This window comes from Pleurodeles waltl, chromosome 8 (genome assembly GCF_031143425.1).
Source record: "Pleurodeles waltl isolate 20211129_DDA chromosome 8, aPleWal1.hap1.20221129, whole genome shotgun sequence".
In the NCBI taxonomy this organism is placed as follows: Eukaryota; Metazoa; Chordata; class Amphibia; order Caudata; family Salamandridae; genus Pleurodeles; species Pleurodeles waltl.
Window position 1 is genome coordinate 1,239,536,096 of NC_090447.1, and position 21,803 is coordinate 1,239,557,898.

A 21,803-nucleotide genomic window follows, 5' to 3' on the forward strand; every position below is an offset into this window, starting at 1 on the left:
GAAACACACTAGTTTCTTTGGACGCTCGTTTTTCTACCCAGTGAAGGTCGCCAGTACCCACAAAATACAAGCATACTCCAAAGCAGTGTGTCAGGACTCCGCTATGACAAGGGACAAAACATTACACGCGCCTTCCTATTCTTAGTGGAAAAGAGCAAAAGCCTAGCGGCCTTTGTGCCGTTAGGGAGCCGAACTAATATTCCAAATCTAATTTGCTAACCGAAACTGAAATTTAATTGAATATTCTCATTTTGTCTCAAATTCTGACAGCACTTATACATCAATATGTTTTTCCAGGAGCAGATAACTCAATCTCGTTTTGTCATCTCGGGTTACAGAACAACGCTCCACACATTACGAAATGTTATTTATTGTCGAAGCAATATAAAAACTTCCTTCTGACACACACTAAATTGTAAATATGTTTTTTTTCTTTTATCTCACTGCACAATAGACGGCATCCCTTTGTTAATAATGTTGCTGCGGTCTCACAGCGCAAGGCGTCTGCTGCCTGGTCTGACAGCATGAAGGAAAGGCTAGGTGTTTTCTGAACAACAACAGAGATCGTGGTGCCTTCATTTTTTCTGTCAAGGTCAAAGAGCAGGAAAACTAGTATATCAAAATGTAGGTTTAAGAGCGCTGCCTGGCTGAGATAAGAAACTCATCAAACCGCAGACGGCGAGCACTAGCTTTTGCCTCAGAGGTGCCTGCCGCCATTTTGACAGGGCGGTTGGGGGCAGGGTGGCATGGTACAGCTATTTATTATTTGCTAAGATGGTGAGCTCGGCTGCGAGAGTGATAGCCGAAGCTCACAAGCCACCAAAAACCCACGTTCACGGACAGTGCTTTCTCACAATAAACTCTTACGTGGAAACAAACTTTTTCAATGATGAATACTCGAAGCATTTCATTTACATATGCATGCCCAAAACGTAATGAGTTTAACGATGAATGTACTTTGCATTATTAATAACATATGACCTACAGAGCAGTCCACATATTTTTCCTTCTTTTTAACTCCGCTATCAAGAAGTCAAACTTTTATTCAGAGTGGGGAGTTGGTAATTTCTACTTTCTAGGTTAATCTGACGATTTGAGGTGCCACAATCGCAAGGTAAAATACAATTTAAATGGTTTGTATTAGGCTTTTTTTTAATGGTGCATCTTCTGTGAAGATTCTAATTTCGTGGCACGTTGATTTGGGCTTTAGTTTCTGTAGTGTGTCAGTTTATCAGCCTTCTTGCACGGTCTTTTCTGTGCCTGCAGCTGGGACAATAGGCACAAGGCACGATATGCTGTTACATGATTACATTTCACTGTTCATTGTCTAATATTTAGACAGAGCTATTCATTATCTTGGAATTACTAGGTATGAATAGGTTCTTCATGGAGATGGAATCTTTTATCATTCGGGAAGTCTTAGCCACTGGATATCATTATCTGGAAGCTATCTGAACCAAGAATATTAGGAGGGAGTTTGTTTCTTTGCTATAATCTGGCTCCGTAGGTGACCAAAGTGATAGGAAACTATTCTGCTAGTGATGAGAATGCCAGAACGCACTCAAAAAAGTCTCTGAACTGTGTTTATTTTTCTCGAGGTTATTCGAAGGTTCAGGAAGTTCTCACTGATTTGTGCACCCCTTCACCTTGGTCCTACTTTTACAACAACAGTCTTTGTATTGTGATCACACTCCAAGCCCATACCTCTTAGGTAACACAGCAGCATTTACACATCTGCCTGATGCCATGGTTACGCTACGTAGTTGTGATATGTAGGGAATCAGCACCTCTCTCCAAAAGGTGACTAGGTCCTGCATTAGTGGTTGGTCAGTCTGATCCAAGTCATGTCTCTCCACCAATAAGTTGGGGAGAGGTGGCCTTGTGCCCACTTCCCCAAAAAGTAAAACAGCCTCAGGGGATGGGGTCCTTGGGGCTTGAAAATAGCTTGTGGGGAGGGGCGGGGAAGGGGGAGCACAAACCCTCCCCCAAAAAGTGAAGTGGCTCCTGGTGATGGGGTCCCCGAGGCCTGACAATGGTTCGAGGAGGGGGGCAGCAAACCCACCTACCCAAGAAAATATAATTCTGTGAAACTCCCAAGCCCTGGCACATCTGGGAGCGATTATTCAAAAAAAAAAAAAAAAAAAAAAAAACAGGCCTAGAGGATGAGGGTATCCATACCCTGCCCATCTATATGTCTTTTTTACTTTCCTGACAGGACAGAGGTCCTAAAATGGCTGCCGCTGCATCTTTATTAATGTGGTGGTAGCCAATCAGACCATTCCTTTTGACCTGTCAGATCCGCAGATTCTCTGCAATGTGAAATATACAATTATTTTGAACCTTAATTTCTCAAAAACTATTGAACGGATTTATACCAAATCGCAAAAAAAAATAATTCTGGACCAAGATCGAGCTTTCCACCAAATCTGTTCAGGAGCTTTTGATACATTAAGGTTAAAAATGTATATATATTTCTCAGTTTTTTCCCCCTGACACCATGAATCCAAACAGATGAAAAAAACACGGCCTATAGTGCTTTTTCAATATGAGCCCTTCAGGCAGGCTATTGCTCAGAGCTTTTTATTTCAAATATATTTTATTGCGGATGGTGGCATGCAGCCTCCGCTGAGCCTTATTGAGGCCTCAGAAACCCCATCTCCCAGGGGGTGATACTAATAAGTAAGGGATGGTGCATGCAGTCCCATCCCTGAGCCCTATAGAGGCCCTGGGGACGCCATCCCCAGGACTGATACTATGAATTAGGGGAATTGGGGCATGGCAGCCTGTGGATGTACCCCTCCATCCAATAAAAGGTCAAACAAAAAGAAAAAGAAAAAAGGAGGCTCTTACCGCTTTAAAATAATTAAGCATACACATAAACACACACTGTTCACAGTGGCGGTCACATCTGTGTAGTTATAATTGGGAAAGTGTTTCCATAAAGATAGCATTTTTTGTATTTTTTGTAATAACTTTTGACACCGTTTGACTTGGCTCCTTCATGGAAAATTTAGCTCTGGTCCATCAGGAAGATGTCAAGGAAAGGGGGTACCAAATGTGAAAATTCTCATGTTAATTTCCATAGGAAAGTTCGCTCTCAGATACAGAACAAATGGCTAAATGGATTTACAACAAATTTGGCAAATTTTAAACGTTTTCAGAAAGTGTGATTTTTGTCACCTGCTGTAAATTTACTTCGCCTTTTCAGAGAAATTATCATTTAATGGGGGGCTCCAAAAAAGTTAGGCATTTCTGTACTGTTGGCACATGGAAGTCCTGCGGTACTCTGGCTGTACCAAACGAAAAAATGGGCCTTTATGATTGGCAAAGAAAGCTTTTTCTCCCATCGATCATTTTGGTTGCGTGGTACCAAATGATCTGAAAGGTTAAAGTGATGTTATAGTTAGGTGTTGAAGTCAGGTAAGAACTAACATTTAAATACCTGAAATTTGCCAGTTAGAGTTCAGTGGGGACGATGTTGCTTTACTTCCCCCTCCCTGTTTCCGTTCACTGACCACCCACATGCCAGGCCGGTCAATAGATAACCAAGCTCGATGAGCACACAGGTGCAGCTGGAGGATGCGTAAAGGCTGCTGTTGTAGGAGGATGTCAGTGTGCCTGTTGTCTACCTCCATCCATTGGATTGGATTATCCTGCAAGAGCTCTCCCCCCTTTGACCCTGCAGCCCGTCACTGCCACTGCCTCCAACTCCCTCGGGGAGTCGAGTGAGTTCAAGCGTGCAGTATGATGGTCGCGGGTTAGCAGTCTTGTTCTAGCAGGGTAGAACTGAACTACAGTGGGGACGGAGCTATCCAATAGACTCCTGAGGCTCTCCCCTAATGAGGAAATCGAGGAAAAAGAGGAGAAGAGTGTTTATGGAGCACATGAAGGTCCTTTTGAGAGTTCTTTTCCCTGTGCTTGTGGGTGGTGGTGGCGGCGGCTGTCATCAAGGATCAGAGGAGGAGATAAGTGGTTGATACTGTTTGATTCCTTATATTAGTATATCTCACTGCTCCAAAACCTACTAGCTATAAGTTTGTTCTTTCAGAATTTGATATTTTAGTGACTTTAATAACATCCAGTATTTATATTGCTGACTGGCCTGAGACTGTATCGAGATACACTATGACAAGGACCTCTTAAAAACATCATAAGGAGCAATCCTTTTTCTTACCATTATGGGCAAGAGGACCAATCGAATAGGGCAAAAGACTCAACCCCTTCTTCTCAATCACAAATCCTTTGCCCGCTGTAATGAGGGCAATTACATCTGAAATCGGGCTTGTAGAGCAGAGGATAGATGCTGTTCAGCACCTTTCTCTGAATCCTTCAACTGCTTCACATGAGGAAACCGGGTCTCCAATGATTTCCCCACCTGCTGACAAGTGCAGCACCGCAATTCCAGCAAATGGTCAACAGAGGATCCAGTGTGACAGGACCAGTAGGGGATAAGTCGAAATAGGTAGTCCACATATGGCCCTTAAATGTAGCAGCTGACAGGCCACCCACAAAATGGAAAGGAAAAGAGGGCCTGCCTTCAAATCATGTTAAAGCAATGCCCAGCTACTCATCACATATCTCTTTCCATAAACATTGTTCGGTGCTGATACAAACAGTGGGGTCTCATTTGTCTACCAGAGGTACCTCAGAACTGCCAGAGTACAGCAAAAGTCTTCTAACATTAGTTGACTTAAAAATTCGACATTTTCAAAATGAGCGCGAATGCTTTATGAGTTCGAGAGGATAACATAACCACTGTGACTACATTGCATTTTCAGCAGCAACAAAAGTCAGGTCCTCTAAGTGACCGGAAAGTGAAAAACCATCCATCATCTGCCATTTCGATGACTAATATGAGTAATCATTGAGGAATACCTACCACTGCCCTACCTACTTGTTTAACCACTAGGGTAAACCCCATAGCTGACACACCAAATAATTAAGCATTGATGGCACACATTTACAACTTCCTCCAGATTGCACTCCTTTTGTCACAGTACTTGAATCACTCCCCACATTAACTTCCTTCCAGAAACAGAATGGCCCAGACTTTATTCATGAAGGTACTCACTGGAAAGGGTAAAATGCAGGTTGACACAATGACGTAAATAAAGAAATCCTTACTGCCCTAAAGGTAGACTGGGTGGGCAAAGTACCTAAACAATCGTCAAGGGATTGCATGGTTATAGATTTTAAAAGGCTAACTTTGGTCAAAAAACTTTTACAATGCTTGAATTATCTGTTAAAATCACCCAGAAGAATTTATGTCCACCTCTTAGGATATTTCTATATAGGCCACTGCCCCATTCTCACGAGTCTTCGCACCACCCCGTGAAGCATTATCCAGACAAACCTATTCCCCTTCTGGATTTGAATTCTGAGCTAGCAAATAGATATGCTCCCCTTGATTCCATCTAGAATGTTGAATGACTACAATCAAAAACTTTTCTGTATCTTCAAAATCTCCACAGGTTGATATTCCGCCCAGGACAATAGCCTTTTCTTGTGAAATGGTTAATTTTAAATCCTTGTCATTTGAAAAGTATTGTACTACCTATGGTAAAGGCTTTAATTTGCTTTCATGAAATCTAGCTGCAATTCAAACAAAATTATCAAACCCAGAATGAAAGGATTCTATTTAAAAAAATGATATTTATTGTCAAGAGGCACGGTCACAGATGATTTCTACACTGATGGCTATCATGCCCACTGCCACCATGCTACTCCATTTGCACTGGGCAGGTACAAAGGGAGCCCGCCAATCCTTGCCTCCATAAAAATTGCATGTTTTGGTGTTGTTGCAGTGAATAGTCCTGCCTGGTTTCAGGTTCTGTATTATGCTTTCTCAGGAGCGCATGATTTGTTGTTTATTATTTTTCATAATAACACTTTTGACAGTTGTTCTCCAGAGATAACAGATATGCTGGGAAACACCCTGTCTAAGTTTGTTAACCAGTGTCAAAAGCTAACACCAATTATATGGCTAGGTGATTTTAACACTGTTATTTTTCAAAGCCGTGTGCAGCTTTACAGATACATATGGGGGGATGCATCACATTTCAAACACACCACATATGGAGAGGCCCTAAATGGGCTGAGTGTAAGTATAAACTAGTGTTAGCCAGTGACCTAGGCCGTGGACGTCACGGACATCCCTACCCTCACTGGCTCACCTAAGGAAAGTACTAAAGATTTTATGTTGATTAGCTCAGATATTAGTACTCTATTCATAAAATTTAAGGTAATTGCAAACTGCATCAGTGACCGTAACCCTTTACATTTGAACGTGGAAGGGGGAGTTGGACTATAATGAAAACAATGGTCGGAGAATCAAGTTGAAAGAAAATTGTTGCCCCCCCTAGTTTCTGAAAGATCTTGCTACCAACAAATTTGACTCCATTATTACCTTCCTAACATCGGAAGCTGGCCCTAGTTTTATTGTAAATAGCTATTAACTTATTGGTCAAGAGATTTCACGCACGCTTACTATAAAATTTCACAAAAAGGATACACCATTACAGAGATGGTTTAATTCAGCATGTTCTGCAGTTCATAGAAAATTTTTAGAGGCACTTAAACAGACCCCGCTTAACATCATCAGGGTCCCACAAGCTTGTTTAACTAATAAAACAGCCCTAGAGACCCAAATAGGCAAGATAAGAAAGGCGGCATGTGAGGATCTCTAAACAGCGTCATTAAATAGAGCCACAAAGAAATTCTTGGATATTTTAAATCACCCCTACCTGTGTGATAACTCCACCTCTAAAATTGAGTATTGCATCAGCTGAAAGATGGTCAGTGCATTTTGCTGAGGTTTTTAACTCGGGTAGCACAGAGGGTACTCTAATTGAAACCCTAAATGCAAACTCTGTGGCGCACTCTAACCTTAGTAGTTCTATTGAAGTTAATGAGAACCTGTGCAATTAACATATCTTCTTCAGACAAGGCACCAGGCCCTAATGGTGTGCCCAGACCTGCATGCAGTATTTCAAGCCACCTCAACAGCATCATGGAGGGAAGCACTCATAGTCCCCATTTTTAAAAAAGGGGATGGAAAGAGTCCTAATTGTTATCGATCGATCTCCCTCCTTGATTCAACCTCTAAGATTATGGGACAAGTTTTATTTAAAAGACTGAAGGATTGGGCCAACAGAAACTCAGTGGATAAAGTGCATTAAAAAACGTATCTCAACTATGATGCTGCATGCACAGGGGGAGTGGTCAGTGAGCGTGGGAGAGAGGTCAAGGTGTGGCAAGAAAAACAAAATATACTGTACGTTTTTTTGTTCGTTCACTTCCAGGTAGCTGCATATAAGTCACAGCTTAACTGTAAAAAGTTAAGTTAATCAGTGCAAGTGCACAATTTACATTATAAAATATCTATCAGTTAATGCGCTGCAGAGGTCTGTGTGTAAGCAGAAAGCCACATAATAAAATATTGGATGGCGCAGTGGAGAACAGTGGCTTGTGTATTGTTAGTGCAACGAGGACCCAGCCTGTGACAGAAAGCACTGAAGACACGCAAGTCATTATGTTAAACTTGAATTACACACAGTATAAGACAGACTGCTATAAACTGTGCCAAAAGGTTTCAGATAAAAATAATGCTTCCAAAATAGAGATTTTAGTAACACCCAGACTGTACCTAATGATTTATGTTTATATAACTGTCCTGAAAAGGACACACTACACAGCTCAGCTAGTAACTCCCTTGCACTACCAGTGGAAGAGAATAAATCTTTGTTGTCACAAAGCTTCATGTGATTTGTTTGATTGATACTGGCTCCTAAAACTCCTTTACATTTGCAGATTAACCAGTTGTGTGCATTTGCATTTATTTCAGGCAAGCAGGCACCCTGGCAAGAAGGCCATTCTTATTGTTAAAGTGACTGCCCCTCCCTGGACCTCACAGCACAGGAAACTCCCTGCATGAAACTTAAGCTAAAGCATTTATACTATCGGAATTAACGGTCCTGGGACAGTTGCCTTTTCATAAAAAGTAGGGGAAGGTTTTTTCATAAATTAAAACAGTACGGTCATGTGGTGCCCCTCTGATCCCACCCACTTCAACCATTGCTCATCAGGGGTTCAATGTAACTGTCGGCCAGGTATCAGTACAGTTGAACAGTCCCTTAATCTCTTTTTAATAATAGGAAAGTATGTTTAGGCCAGGAGAGGTTCATTACATATGGCCTTTATAGGCCTCTTTTGTACCTTTGACAACATAAATCATTCCAAACTATGCATTATGTTAGAAACCATGTGATTGAAAGAGGTCCTCATCATCCTATTGAAGACATTACATCCAGATAAGGTAGTCAGAATTAGATATGGCCCAAATGAAGAATGCACCCCGCCCCCAACCACCACCACCACTGGGCTCTGAGCGTGGCATACACCAAGGTTGTACCCTATCCCAATACCTATTTTTTATTGTGCATTAAAGGTCTGGAATCCTTTCTTGTTCAACATTGTGATGATGCACAACAGGCCGGGAATCGTCTGATATCAACCTTGGTATATGCTGATGAAACAGTACTGCAAACGCCCTACAGATTTTATTAGATGCTTTTTTGAGTAATCTTGATTTGAAGGTATATTTTAGCAAATTTGTTATTATGATGAGTGGACCAAGAAATAAGAAATGTAGGTCACATTGTATTGGGGGGTAGGGGGCGGCCAATAAGGTCACTACATTTAATTATCTGGGAATTATGTTTGTGACACTTCATTTCAGTGTGGGCATCTGATAAACACCAGATTGCAGCAATTGACAAGGGTGACCGAGGCAATTTTCCGCTTTGCCAACAAGCTCAGACACAGACCGAGGGTGATGCTACAGTTGTAAAGTAGTAAATAAATTTCAGTAGCACTATATGGGGTGGTTACATTAATTCTGGTGATCTTCAAAGATAGGATTGTTTTTTACATAGATTCCTTTCGGTACCCAAGAGCACTGTCACTTACGTTTGTCGCACTGTATTAGGGGTAAATTACATATCCGATACCATTCAATTAGTGCCCAATTACTATGGATTAAAACTTGGCTCTCATCAGAGGTCACATTTTCCAGAGTAGTATCAAAAGTTTGCCTACAGCTGAATAGCTAATTAAAAATCCCTTGGCTCACTTATATCAAACAGTCTATGTCAGAGCTTATTGTCCCAAAATATTTCTTTAATCCTGAGATAACTGATAAAAATAGCACAAATTAAGGATCAGGTGTTTGTTCTTAAGAAAGTGTTTAAAGGACAGGGCAAGGCAATCCCAATACATACTTTGTATAGTTCCCTCATAACTTCCCCTAGTAAAGAATCCTACTTGGCTAATTCAAGTATTAACAACACAATTTTTTATATGACTGGCTTTTGCCTTAGCACTGCATTTCTTGGTAGCCTTTTCCTATCAGACAGGCTTGTTTGCAAGCCTGCCATAATGTCCGTGTGACAACTTGTCACAGCAAAGTACTACTCATCTTACATTACTTCACAGTTTATGTAGTACGTTACAGAAACGGTTTTTAGTCCAAACCCTGAGGACATCCACTATTAGATGCTATAAGCAAGACATGACATATTTACAACGTCTTGAGACATAATACCTTACATTGTATATGCACAGTTTTAGCAGTGAGCAAAAGGTATAAATTAGTGCCATGATTAATATTTGCAAGTTTTATTATATTTATTGTCACTGCACTTGGAATGTAAAACAAGCTGATTTTAAATATTTTGTCTGTGGTAATAGTATTGGAACAACTGTTTTTGTATGTATCAGCTGACTGTATTCCAATCTGAAATTGTATGCTTTTCATGTAACTTTTATGGTATTTTTCTGAATAAAGTTGATTGACTGACTGAACGAACTATAAATTGCCGCTCTCTCATGTGCTGCTTATGATTTCATGTATTACCTCATTCATGACATGTTAAATTACATCATCCAGTCATTGTGAAAGCATTCCATAGGGTTTGTGGACTTGAAGTGGTTCAACATGCTACATCAGCGCCCACTTATTTTTTTTAATTACAAAGCAAGTGCTAATGGACATAACCTTTGACCACATGCTGGACACAGCATGTTTTACCAAGCCATCCACAGATGTTGGATGTTACCCTCTTTTTACTACTATTCACCCATCTCAAAACAAAATGCCTCAATGGACTTTAATGACTTTAAATAATATTCTTGCAACTGGGGCACACCCCGCAAACAAAGAAAAATTCAATTTTCTAAGCATTTCCTTGTGCTTAGTGCCACCTAGTAGAGAGTTCATAATGCTGTTAATTTAGGTCACTTTAATGTAGAGGCAGAACCTTTTATTTGGTGCCACCTATTAGAGTGTCCTTAAAAAGGTTGATTTGCCTCACCTTAATGGATAACCAGCAACAGGTAATCTACGTCTGCTGGATTGTAAAAAAAAAAAATGTGTTCCTGGATTTACAAGTATATTCATGTCTTTATAATCTCAACATGAAGAATACAGTTGCCAGCACCATCCAGTTATAAAGGAAATCTATGGTGTTCCAGAACGACATAAATACACAAAGAAAACCAGGAATTAAACAAATGTCCATCTTACCTCAAATTCTGCATGTTTATGCACATCCTCTGCTCGTTGCCGGTTCAAAATAAACTCTGCTTCGTTTGCAACGCGCACTATGTGGTCTTTCATCGCGTGGCACAATAACCTGGAAGAATAGCATGTTCATTAACTGTATTTGTAATTGAGATAACAAAACGTTATTTCCATACAATCCAATGTGTGATATATTCATATAGTTCATACTATCTAGATTTGATTACGTTTGCAGAGTTTTGCTATGCGATTGTACTGCCTGACAGTCACTGGCATTTTAATGAATACTGAAGCTATGTTCTTTTTTAACCTGAAGACTAGCATTACTACACAATTACAAGTGCCATTAACTCTCATTTTCGCTATTCAAGTCTTTGAGCGATTTGAGACCACACTATGGATATTTTAAAAACTACTTTGTACAAGTGACATTTTGTGAGTGGGCCTCACGCAGTCTAGTGGTTAATGCGGTATGTATTCAGTCTGGATATTGAGAATATAAGGCCAGGCTCCAGCATATGAATCACCCTCTCAATTGTCATCAAAGAACAATACACCCTATTCACAAAGGATAATTTCATTGTAAACAGAAGCTTACCTCCAAAATCAACATTTTAATGCCTGTCAGGAATTTTCAGAAGGAGTGTGTGTCTGTGTGTGGATCTCTGCACCCATACATCCCACTCAAGGGGTGGGAAAGTTGGTTTCCAAGGAGTGGGAAGCTTTGGAAATATGTGACTGCCCACAAACAAGTCAGTTTGTGGACATTAACAAACTTCTCTCATTTCTCTTTCATTCTGGAAATGATAGGATTTTAACTTCACACAAGGACTTGCATAAATCCTTTTTCCAGGTTAGGAAGAAAGACGGATCATCCCCGCATTTGCCTTAGGTGCCAGGGAAAGGCTTTCTCCACCGGGAAAAATAATCTCTCTGAAGTGAAGAACAACTTATGCTTTTGCACTGGGGATCGCATTCCTCTGTGTGGAGTTATTGGCACAGAATGTATTAGTATGGCCACACAGCGCCATTGGCAATCAGGGGAAGCTTACAACACGTTACATGATGTAAAAACTATCAAATCACAGAATCCATCCTCCTTCCACACAAATGTTGTATGAAGTGGAAAAATATTAAGTGAGAACATGACAGTGGAGAGACGGTAAGACACACTCTTACAGCACTTTTATCAAAGTGGGAAAAGATACATTTTTCACGAACAGTGTTCTTCACCTAATGTCTGCTATTGGATATGGATCACATTTGTTGAGCAAATTAGACAAACATGGACCACTGCCAGGTTTGGTGAAGAAAACTTAAGACAATCCTAAATCTTATATTTACTAGGATCCTAGTCATAAAATCTAACTTACCTTAAAAGTAACCCTAAGTACAACATTTAAAATTCCAAATGTAAACATAAATCTACCCTAACATCAACGTTAACTATAGCTGTAAAACTCATTGTGGCACAAACTATAATCTTTACCTTTAACTAAGACTCCCTATTTTCAGTTTTTACAGATACAAACAGAAAGAAAATCATTTATTCTTCTGTCTGTATTTAGTTTTTAATGTGAATAGTAAGGGTGGTTCTAAATGCTGTCAATCATAATTGCCAGGCCAATTGTTTTGAGGACTGGCAGGTAAGGAGGTTAAAAAAGAAAGACATTTTAGTAATGAACCTTGAAATACAGTAGATATGCTCAAGGTTGATGCTAAAATGTGCATGTTTTCATATAAGTCTACTGATTTATCATCTCAGGGTTTTCTTATCATTGAAACATCTCAGCTACGCAAGTAAGAGTGTTCATTTATCAGTTAAATAAATGTGGAAATATACTAGTTTGAGCTTACATTTTCCACGAAACCCACAATATATATGAAAAATATAGATAAAATTAGCAAAATATAATTATGGATCAATACAGGTGTAAATGGCAGAAATAAAATACCACAAAACCAGGACCTTCACCTTTAATGTAATTTTATTACAGGACTGTAGGCTCATATCATGCAGTTTTCCTTGCTTTATTTAAACAGCAGCCAAGCAAAAACTATGTTTCCCAGAAGAAAAAAAAACATTATACCTACTAGATGATATCACAATGGGAAAAGCCAATAGGACGTTGAGTAACACAATAGTTATGTTGACTGCGAACAACAAGTCCTCTTTTCTTGCAGCTCAAAGTCAAGATAAGTACTATTCAATTCCCTTCTACAAGTTTTATTCATGTTGCATATTTGTGCCATATTGTATAATTATCCATACTTCCTTGCGTATGATTTTCACTCTCTGTGCCTCTACATGTTCAGTGTCACGCACTCCATTGTTTTTTCCTTTCCGCTCATGTCCCGTAATGGTCACCCGTCTGCTATTATGGGACACTCCTCACAGCTGTTCTTTCCTTGGCGTGCCTCTGAGTTGGTTTTTCAATCCATATTTCGCCTCCGCTACCCCCTCGTCTTCAGTCATTTTTCATCCACAGCTCCGGTCGAAGTCTTCCGACACGGAGCCTTTCAGCAGTGAGCCCGCCTGTGGTGTGGCTTTCTCTGTTTCTCCTCCCTCGCTCCACATTATTACCTAGAGTGTTTGGTTCTTGCTAATCCCCCCTTTTTTCTGTCTCCACGCCCCTCCATGTTTAGCCACGCCCCTTTATATATCTGCTTTCATTTCTTCAGGGATTTTAAACTTTTAGTTACTGAATTTGGTATTTCAATTGCTGAAGCTTTTAGTTTAATTAAATTACATTTGTAGGCTATTATTGTTTTAGTATGTTTGAGGAGGAAGAGCCTCAAATTTTTATAGATAATTTAAAATCTTTTATCAAGGACTCTGCTCAGCTGGCTGGTTCAATCTCTATGCTAGACGTTTCTAAGAATTTAGAAGCCTCTATATCGAAAATGCTTTCTTCCTCCAACAAAGGCCCTTCTACATAGGGCAGCAAACATGCTGCAACCCTCTCTGGGTCCTTGAAAGTCATTTCAATAAAATGTGGTCCTTCCACCGAGCGGTTTCTCGGGCCCCCTTCTTCCCCTATTCATATAACCCAGTTTAGAGTCACTGATGATGATGGTGTGCTGTATGACATGGATAATTTGGACAATCTTCGGATTCCACTGAGCATGGGTCTTCGGAGAAAAGGCAGAAAATGTATCCTCGTGATGGTGGTGTTTCTCACCCAGTGTCTCACAAGTTATTGGATCACCTTGGTGAACCCATGCTTGATCCCTCTTTTATCCGACATCCAAAACTCAACAGAGTGGTTCCCGGCAGAAAATGTAATGGAGTACATTTCTTTTTATTTATGTAATACTCTGGATAAGCCCACTAGAAACAAATTAACATCTGAGTGTCCCGACCTTCCCTGACGAATAATATCACAGCTACCCCTATTATTGACCCTAATATGCTTATGTTTTTCACTAAATTTGGTGAAGATCCTAAAAATGGAGAGGACAGAGCCTGGTCTAATTGTCAGGACAAGATGCTTGATTTGGTGTGTCCTCTCACCGGAATTTTGGATTTAGCGGAGGAGGCCAAGATGGAAGGTACTTTGATCGATCCAGAGACTCTTTTCAATTGAGCCCAATGGGCGATTTGCATACTCGGCAATGCAAATGCTCATATCTCTCTGGAGAGAAGGAAAGTCTCTTGCTAAAAATGAACTCTAAGCTTGGTTCTCTGGCTTCCAAAGAAGAAGGCCCCTTGGCCAAGGGATTATTGTTTGGTGACTCTTTCATCAAAGAGTTAGGCAAATACGTTTCTACCTTTGTCACCATGCATAAAGCTCAGCTTTCCCTGGTTTTTGCTAGGGCCGACAAAGGTCGGAGTTGCTTTGCCAGACGCTTCTCCAGCTGGGGTCAATACCTCAATAGAGGCTCCTTCAACCAACAAAATCAACTCCACATCTTTTACAGATAAAAGCCTCAGTTATAGCGCCAGGGGGTACCATTCCAGAGGATGTAGTAACAAAAGGAGAACAATACCCCGGTAAGTATTTCCAGTTCTGGCCTTCCTCCTGTGGGAGGCAGATTGGCTCTATTTTTAAATTCAAGGTGTTCTCTCACTACAGATCCCTGGGTACTTCGGTCCATTCAAGGATATCTCATAGAGCTTTACCAATCTCCAGTCCAATTTTAACTCCCTCATCCTCTTCCTTTTTCTCAAGTTCAACGTAAACTCACTCACAACGAGATTCAATCTCTTCTTTTCAAACAAGCCATAGAACAAATCCATTTCGATCCTTCAGGTTTTCTCAGCACCATTGTTAGACCTGACAGCCCTAGGGTAGTCACCCCCAACTTTCTGCCTGCCTCCCTCCACATTTGTGACACTGTTTTTGATGGTTTTAGGACTCTGCACACTTTACCACTGCTAACCAGTGCTAAAGTGCATATGCTCTCTCCTTTAAAACATGGTAATATTGGCTCATACCAGTTAGTATATCTAATTTACTTGTAAGTCCCTAGTAAAATGCACTACATGTGCTCAGGGCCTGTAACTTAAATGCTACTAGTGGGCCTGCAGCACTGATTGTGTCAACCGAGTAAGTAGCCCCTTAACCATGTTTCAGGCCTGCCATTGCAAGGCCTGTGTGTACAGTTTCACTGCCACTTTGACTTGGCATTTAAAAGTACTTTCCAAGCCTTCAACTCCCCTTTTTCTACACATACGTCACCCCTAAGGTAGGCCCTAAGTAACCCATAGGGCAGCGTGCTGTATAGGCAAAAGGCAGGACATATACCTGGGTGTTTTATATGTCCTGGTAGTCGAAAACCCCTAAATTCGTTTTCCACTGCTGTGAGGCCTGCTCCTTTCATAGGCTAACATTAGGGCTACCCTCATATACTGTTGGAGTGGTAGATTCTGATCAGAAAGGAGTAGACAGGTCATATTTAGTATGGCCAGAATGGTAATACCAAATCATGCTGACAGGTGCGGTTGCATTCTATATCAGTATTTTCACAATGCTACTTTTACAAAGTGAGCATCTCTCTGCACTTAAAATCCTTCTGTGCCTTACAGCCTGTATCCAATACACGTCTGGGCTGAGCTGGTTGACAGCTCCCTCGTGCATGTCACCCAGACAGCCACAAACACAGGATGCTCAGTCACACCTGCACACATCTGCATACCGAATGGGTCTTCCTGGGCTGGAAGGGTGAAGGGCCTGACACGTATATTTCAAAGGACAGTGGCCTGCCCTCACACAATGGACTGCCAAACGGCCTACTGGGACCCTGGTAGACAGGGATGTACTGGAAGGGAACCTTGTGCAAAACCACTCTTTGAAGTCTCCCCCACTTCAAAGGTATTTTTGGGTATATAACCTGGGTCCCCGACCCTACCAATTTAGACACTTCCTGGGACAGATACTCTGAAACAGACTCTGCAACCTGCCAAGAGGAGCTGCCTGGCTGTCCAAAGGACTCACCTGGACTACTTTCCTGTGAAGGACTGCTGCCTTGTTGTTGTCCTGCTGCCTTGCTGACCTCTGGCTCTGCTGAGAAGTGCTCTCTCCAAGAGCTTGGATTGAGCTTGATCCCTGAAGTATCAGGGTGAAAAAGACTTGGGGGGGTCATTATGACCCCAGCGGTAAAGACCACCTACAGCTGCAGTGACGGCAAAAAGACTGTTGCTGCGGCTACCAGCCGTCTACCAGATTATGACCACAGCTGGATTTTCTGCTAGAAGGATGGCGGAAATCTAGCTGTTGCCATGCCGGCGGATGGCAGTAAGGTGGCGCTGCTGCCAGCAGCGGCACCACGCCAGTAGACCGCCGCTGGCCATATTATGAGAATAATACAGCCTGGCGGTGTTCTGCTGGCGGACGCTGCTTCTGGCAGCAGCGCCCCGTCCCGTCTCCTGCCGGAGTACCGTGCATGTATGCGGGTGTGTGTTGCGTGTTGTGTGTGTGTGTGTGCATGTATGGATGTGTGAGTGCGTGTATGTTGAGTGAATGCGTGTATGTATGTAAGAGTGTGTGGATGTGTGTGTGAATGGATGTATGCATGTGTGGATGAATGTTTGAATGGGTGTGTGTGTGTGTGTGTGTGTGTGTGAAGGGACGGGCATGTTTGAAGGGGGGAGTCTAGAGAGGAAGTAAGGGGTGGGGGAAACCTGTGACGGGGAGGGGGCGGGGAAGACCCCTATCAGTGACAGGGAATGGATTCCCTGTCACTGATAGTGCCTACCGCCAAGGTTTTTGTGCGGTAAGGATGCCATGAAAAACATGGCAGGAGGCGGGGTCATAATCCCGCAGGTGGGCAAGTGACTGCCGCCGGGCTGGAGAGTGAAGTCTTCAGCCAGGTGGTCATTACCACCATGGCGGTCGGTGTGGTACATTGGCAGTTTGGCGTTAGCCAAACCGCCAAGGTCATAATATAGAGAAAAGTATCACCAGCCTGTTGGCAGTACTTTCCTCCATATTAACACCGACCGCCGGGGTCATAATGACCCCCTTAATCTCTGCAAAGGAACTCCTAGTGCAGGGAGTATCGACGCACAGCCTGCAGGGAGTATCGACGCACAGCCTGCCGGAATCGACGCACAGCCTACCTAGCGGTGAAAGAATCACCGCAGCACGGAACTGGAACCATGCAGCCCAGCTCCCTGAGTCAAAATAGACGCAGCGTCTGCCTTGTGACCGGAACTTCGACGCATATCCCCCTGGATCGACGCATTGCCGAGCCGGAACGACGCAGCCTGACTTCCTGCAGGAGGAATCAACGCAGCACCTGCATTACGACAATAACTCAGACGCATCGCCCACCTGATCGACGCAACACCTGTGACTTCGTCCAGCACGCCCAGGATTTCCACACATCGTTCCTGGGCATCAAAAGACCCCGCATTGCAAAGAGGATTCAAGACTGCGCTCCGGAATTCGACACAAAGTCCTTGCCCCATGGAAAATAATCGACACACCATCTGTGTGCATCCGGCAATCCGACGCACACCCTTCCTTTTCCTCGCATACCCTCCTCTGCAGTCTCCGTGCGTGTAATTTTGATGCATACCAGGTACTTTGTTCCTGCAACAGACACTTGTTGCTTTTTAAACACTTAAGACTCAGTCAAGAAACATTATTTCGGCCACAGGGGCCATAAAAGCAAATAGCAACAATAAATAAATACAGAAGGTTATAAAGAATATGTACAGAACATGTAACTAAATAAAAAATGTTTAATTAAGTGCACTCCCAGAGTGAATTGCTATATTCTTACTAAAACCAGTATACAGATAAAAGTTTTCCTCTAACAATCCAACTAGCCCCAAGGAACTTGGCAACAGCAATTTCTAGCATCGAGTGAGTGTCTGATATGAGAATTCGAAGGGCTATGTCGGACCTGCAGACTCCCAGCAGTCTACAAGTTGGGGCCAGCCATTTCCTGTGAGAGGCAGCGTATGCAGGGCAGACAAATAAAACATGAGGGAGGTTTTTAATGGGTGCTTTGCAAGCTGGGAGATGGTTGTTTCTTCATATGACCTGCGACTGGTAAGTGATCTTAGTGGCAAGGTGCCTGTGCGTCTTGAACTAAAATTTCCTTTCTCTAGGCACTGTGATTATGTCCCAGAGGGCCTCGTATCTGCACATCTCTTTTAGGGTGGCAAATTCACATGATAGTGTGGAGTGAAGTGCAACCCCCAGATCTTCAGAGTCTACCATTTGCCAATACAATTTTTTTAGGTCAATTTTTGATGGAAAGGAGGCAGTAGTTGGAGAGTCCCAGAGTTCTCTAAGCCCAAGCGAATAAAGTAACCCCTTGATGTGTCTGAGCCAGGGGATATTATGAGAGTGGTCAGTTTCTAAAATGACCTGCAGGGCTACGGTAAAGGAACCAAGCTCTGGGGTAGTCCAAAGATGCTGCCAGTACAAGAGAGACCTTTTTGCACATCAACAGTTTAGAGATGCTTGCAGGTTCCTTTGCCATACAATCTTTTACACAGGAAAGAGTAAGCTGCACCATTCTTCTGAGAATGGCCAATTTGACTACGGTCAGATATATCAACCACCTCGGGGTCACCAGGTCCAAGGATCTAGCAGATTTAGCCAATTATCTTTGGAAGTATTGCTTACAACCGAATATCTCAGTCAGATCAGTTTGTCTCCCCAGGAATTCAAATGTGGTAGCAGACTGGTATTCCAGACAGCTTCAAGATTAAAGTGATTGGCAACTGCACTCTTCAGTGTTCAATCATCTTTCTTCCATCTATTGCAACATGTTGATAGATCATTCTGCCTCTCATCTCAATTCTCAACTTCCTTCCTTTTTCAGTTGTAGACCAAACCCTCGAGCTTTGGCTATGGACGCATCCTTCAATATTGGCCATAGACTCTTCTCTATGCCTTTCCCCTCTTTCTTTTCATCCCAGGAGTCCTTGCTCAGACACACAGACAGAACTCTTCTCTGGTCCTCATAAACCTCTTTTGGCAGGCACAACCTTGGTATCCAACTGTGTTGGAGATGTCATCGGATCTTCCTGTTTGGCTCCAGATTTACTGCTCAACCCTCTGGGTCATTGGCACAACATGATCATCGAGGGTTCTCTTTTCGAGAACCCCAGGAATTTTGGAAGAGGCTATCAAATTCATTCAGCAATCTCGGGCCCCTAGCACTTCAAATCTTTACAGAGCAGCCTGGCTTGCCCGGTGTAGCTGGTGTACGGACAGGAATTTAGATCCCTTTTCAGCGGATGTAACTCTGGTAGTTAATTTCCTTACCTCCTTTACTTCTCAGGACCAGGCCTCTCGTACCATCAACACTTATACATCCGTTTTTTCAGCTGTGCATTGCAAAGTGGACGGCAGGCCCATAGGAGAACATCCTTTGATTTGTCACTTTTAAAAGGAATATAATTTGTTAGAACTCCAATTCCTACATATTAGACAATTTGGGATGTCAATTTGGTGTTGAAATTATTTACTACCTGGCAAGACAATGTTTCACTCTCTCTTAAGCAACTTTCTGCAAAGTTAACTATGCTTTTATGTTTGATTTCACTAAAAACCTGTTTTAGATGTTAGCGCATTGGATGTGTCTTCTTTCCATTAGTCTCCTCTTGGTGTTTCTTTTCAGGTTCACCAACGTATCTACCATTCATTATCCTTTTTTTCCTTCTCAATCCAAGTTGTGTAGGAAACTGTTTAAAATCTTAGGTTACACCTGCACTGCAGTTTTGAGATCTCCCTCTTCTAATCAGTTACTCATTTCTTTAAAAAAAAAAACCACCTAAACTTGTTTCCTCTCCTACATTAGTCCATTGGATTTAATGAATAATGTCCTTATCTGGAATTAACATTGATTCTTTTGGTGCCCACTCATCCAGAGGAGCTATGGCCTCTTGGGCTTTCTGGGCTAGTGCTTCTTTATACTACATTCTCAAATCTGCAGATTGGTCCAATGTGAATACTTTTAGGACGATTTATGGCAAACCAATTTCACATCTCTGAACCGTTATTGCTATGCTTTTATCACGCATAATATGAGCCTCCGGTCTTTGATAGAGATATTCCTAGCTTTGGTGTCAGAAAGGCTAGATTTTATTAAAGACATGTAGGCGGGTATTATCCCACTACTGTTTTATTAACCGTCCTTGGTTTTCTTTTCTGCAATCCCATCACCTTCCTCCAGCATTGGTTCCTCCTAATCCGGCTAGTTTGATTTCGGCTACACAGGACACAGTGCATCTCCATGGATCTTTCTACTTGAGTCGCTCTGATGCTCTTTACCGCTTTGCTGACTGCTTCACAGACTTGTTCACCATGTTAATTACATTTTATTCCATTGTGTTGTTTATTACTATAACTCTTTGACTACTCACTTCAAGAAAAGAGGACCTTTTGCCCACAATGAACATAATTATTGTGTTACTCTACATCCTATTGGCTGTTCCCATTGTGATGTCACCTAGTAGTTCTGTTAGTTTTTTCTGGGAAACATCATTCTTGCTTGGCTGCTGTTTAAATAAAGCAAGAAAAGACTGCAGAATACTCACCTCCGTGTGTAAGAAAATGTAACCTTTCTGACACCAAACCTAGGAAAATCTCAATTTCATCACATTAATAATGCTAACTATAAGAAATGGGGGTATTGCTTAAGAGGGGGGTGAGTAGCCACCTCAAGTAATAACCACAACCCTTGTCAGAGTTAGGCTCCAAAGTCACTAAACACAGCTAAGCTCAATCCCCTGTAACTTATGGCACAGTGCAGACAGTCTTAGCTTAGAGGCAATGCGTAAAGCATTTATGCAGTACCAAAGCAGTAATAAAGTCACAACACAATACATGAAAAATAGAGTTCATTTTAATAAATAAAATGACACCAAAGCACCAAAATCCAATAGGGGTAACTGGAGTCATGATTTTTTAAAATTTTTAAATATAAAATAATGCCAAAAAGTGTTAAGCACCAACCACTGTCATCTGGTTGCGCTTGACCGATACCTAGTTCCAAGTTAAGGCCGATCACGATGGAGCATGGGTCAAATACAGAAACCAGAATTAACCCAGTCAGAGGTTTTACCTTGAAAATGGAAGTAAAAAATCCACTGCTGGGAATTGCAGAGGGCTCCACGACATCAGATAGCCTCTGAACAAGGTCCTGGTAATGCTGCTGGGTTTTTGTGGGAGATCTAAGAGACGAAGAAACAGCACCAGTGCAAAGCTCCACTTTTTCAGGATAGATGGAAAGATGGTGCGGCTTAGATGACAATGCCTGCAGCTCACTCACCCTGCAGGCAGATGCAATGACCACATGAAAGGCTGTTTTCAAAGTGAGAGGCCTGAGAGGACGATTGTGGAGAGGCTCAAAAGGAGCACACATCAAAAATTTCGAAACCAAATTAAAATCCCATTTGGTCATAATGAATGGGGATGAAGGAAACGTGTAAATCCTTTAAAGACCCTTTGTACTATGAAAGAAGGCTGATCAGGTAACCTAAAAAAGCAGAATGACAAAGGTCAAAAGCTGTCAACTGCTGCCACTCAATCTCCACGCAAGAAGGCGGAGAGTGGACAGGTTCTGGTGCATAACCTTCCCCTGCTGCTGAGACAGAATATCCTCCCGAAGGGGCAGTATGAGTGGAAGATCGATGGACATGCTCAATAGCTCTGGATACCAGACTCTCTGTGCCCAGTCCAGAGCCACCAAGATGACTTGAGATTGGTCGGTCCTGATCTTCTTGAGAACTCTGGGCAGAAGTGGAAGCGTAAAGGAG

The 21,803-nt window shown here is 42.1% G+C and overlaps 1 protein-coding gene across 4 annotated transcripts in view; it reads right to left on the bottom strand.

Moving 5' to 3' along the window:
- The window catches only part of NBEA (neurobeachin), a 1,608,295-nt gene that overhangs the window by 738,020 nt on the left and 848,472 nt on the right, over positions 1-21,803 (bottom strand). For all 4 annotated transcript variants that reach the window (XM_069205539.1, XM_069205537.1, XM_069205538.1 and 1 more), the window contains one exon: positions 10,583-10,691. In XM_069205539.1, coding sequence (XP_069061640.1) covers positions 10,583-10,691 — 109 coding nt within the window. The remainder of the gene's footprint in view (positions 1-10,582; positions 10,692-21,803) is intronic.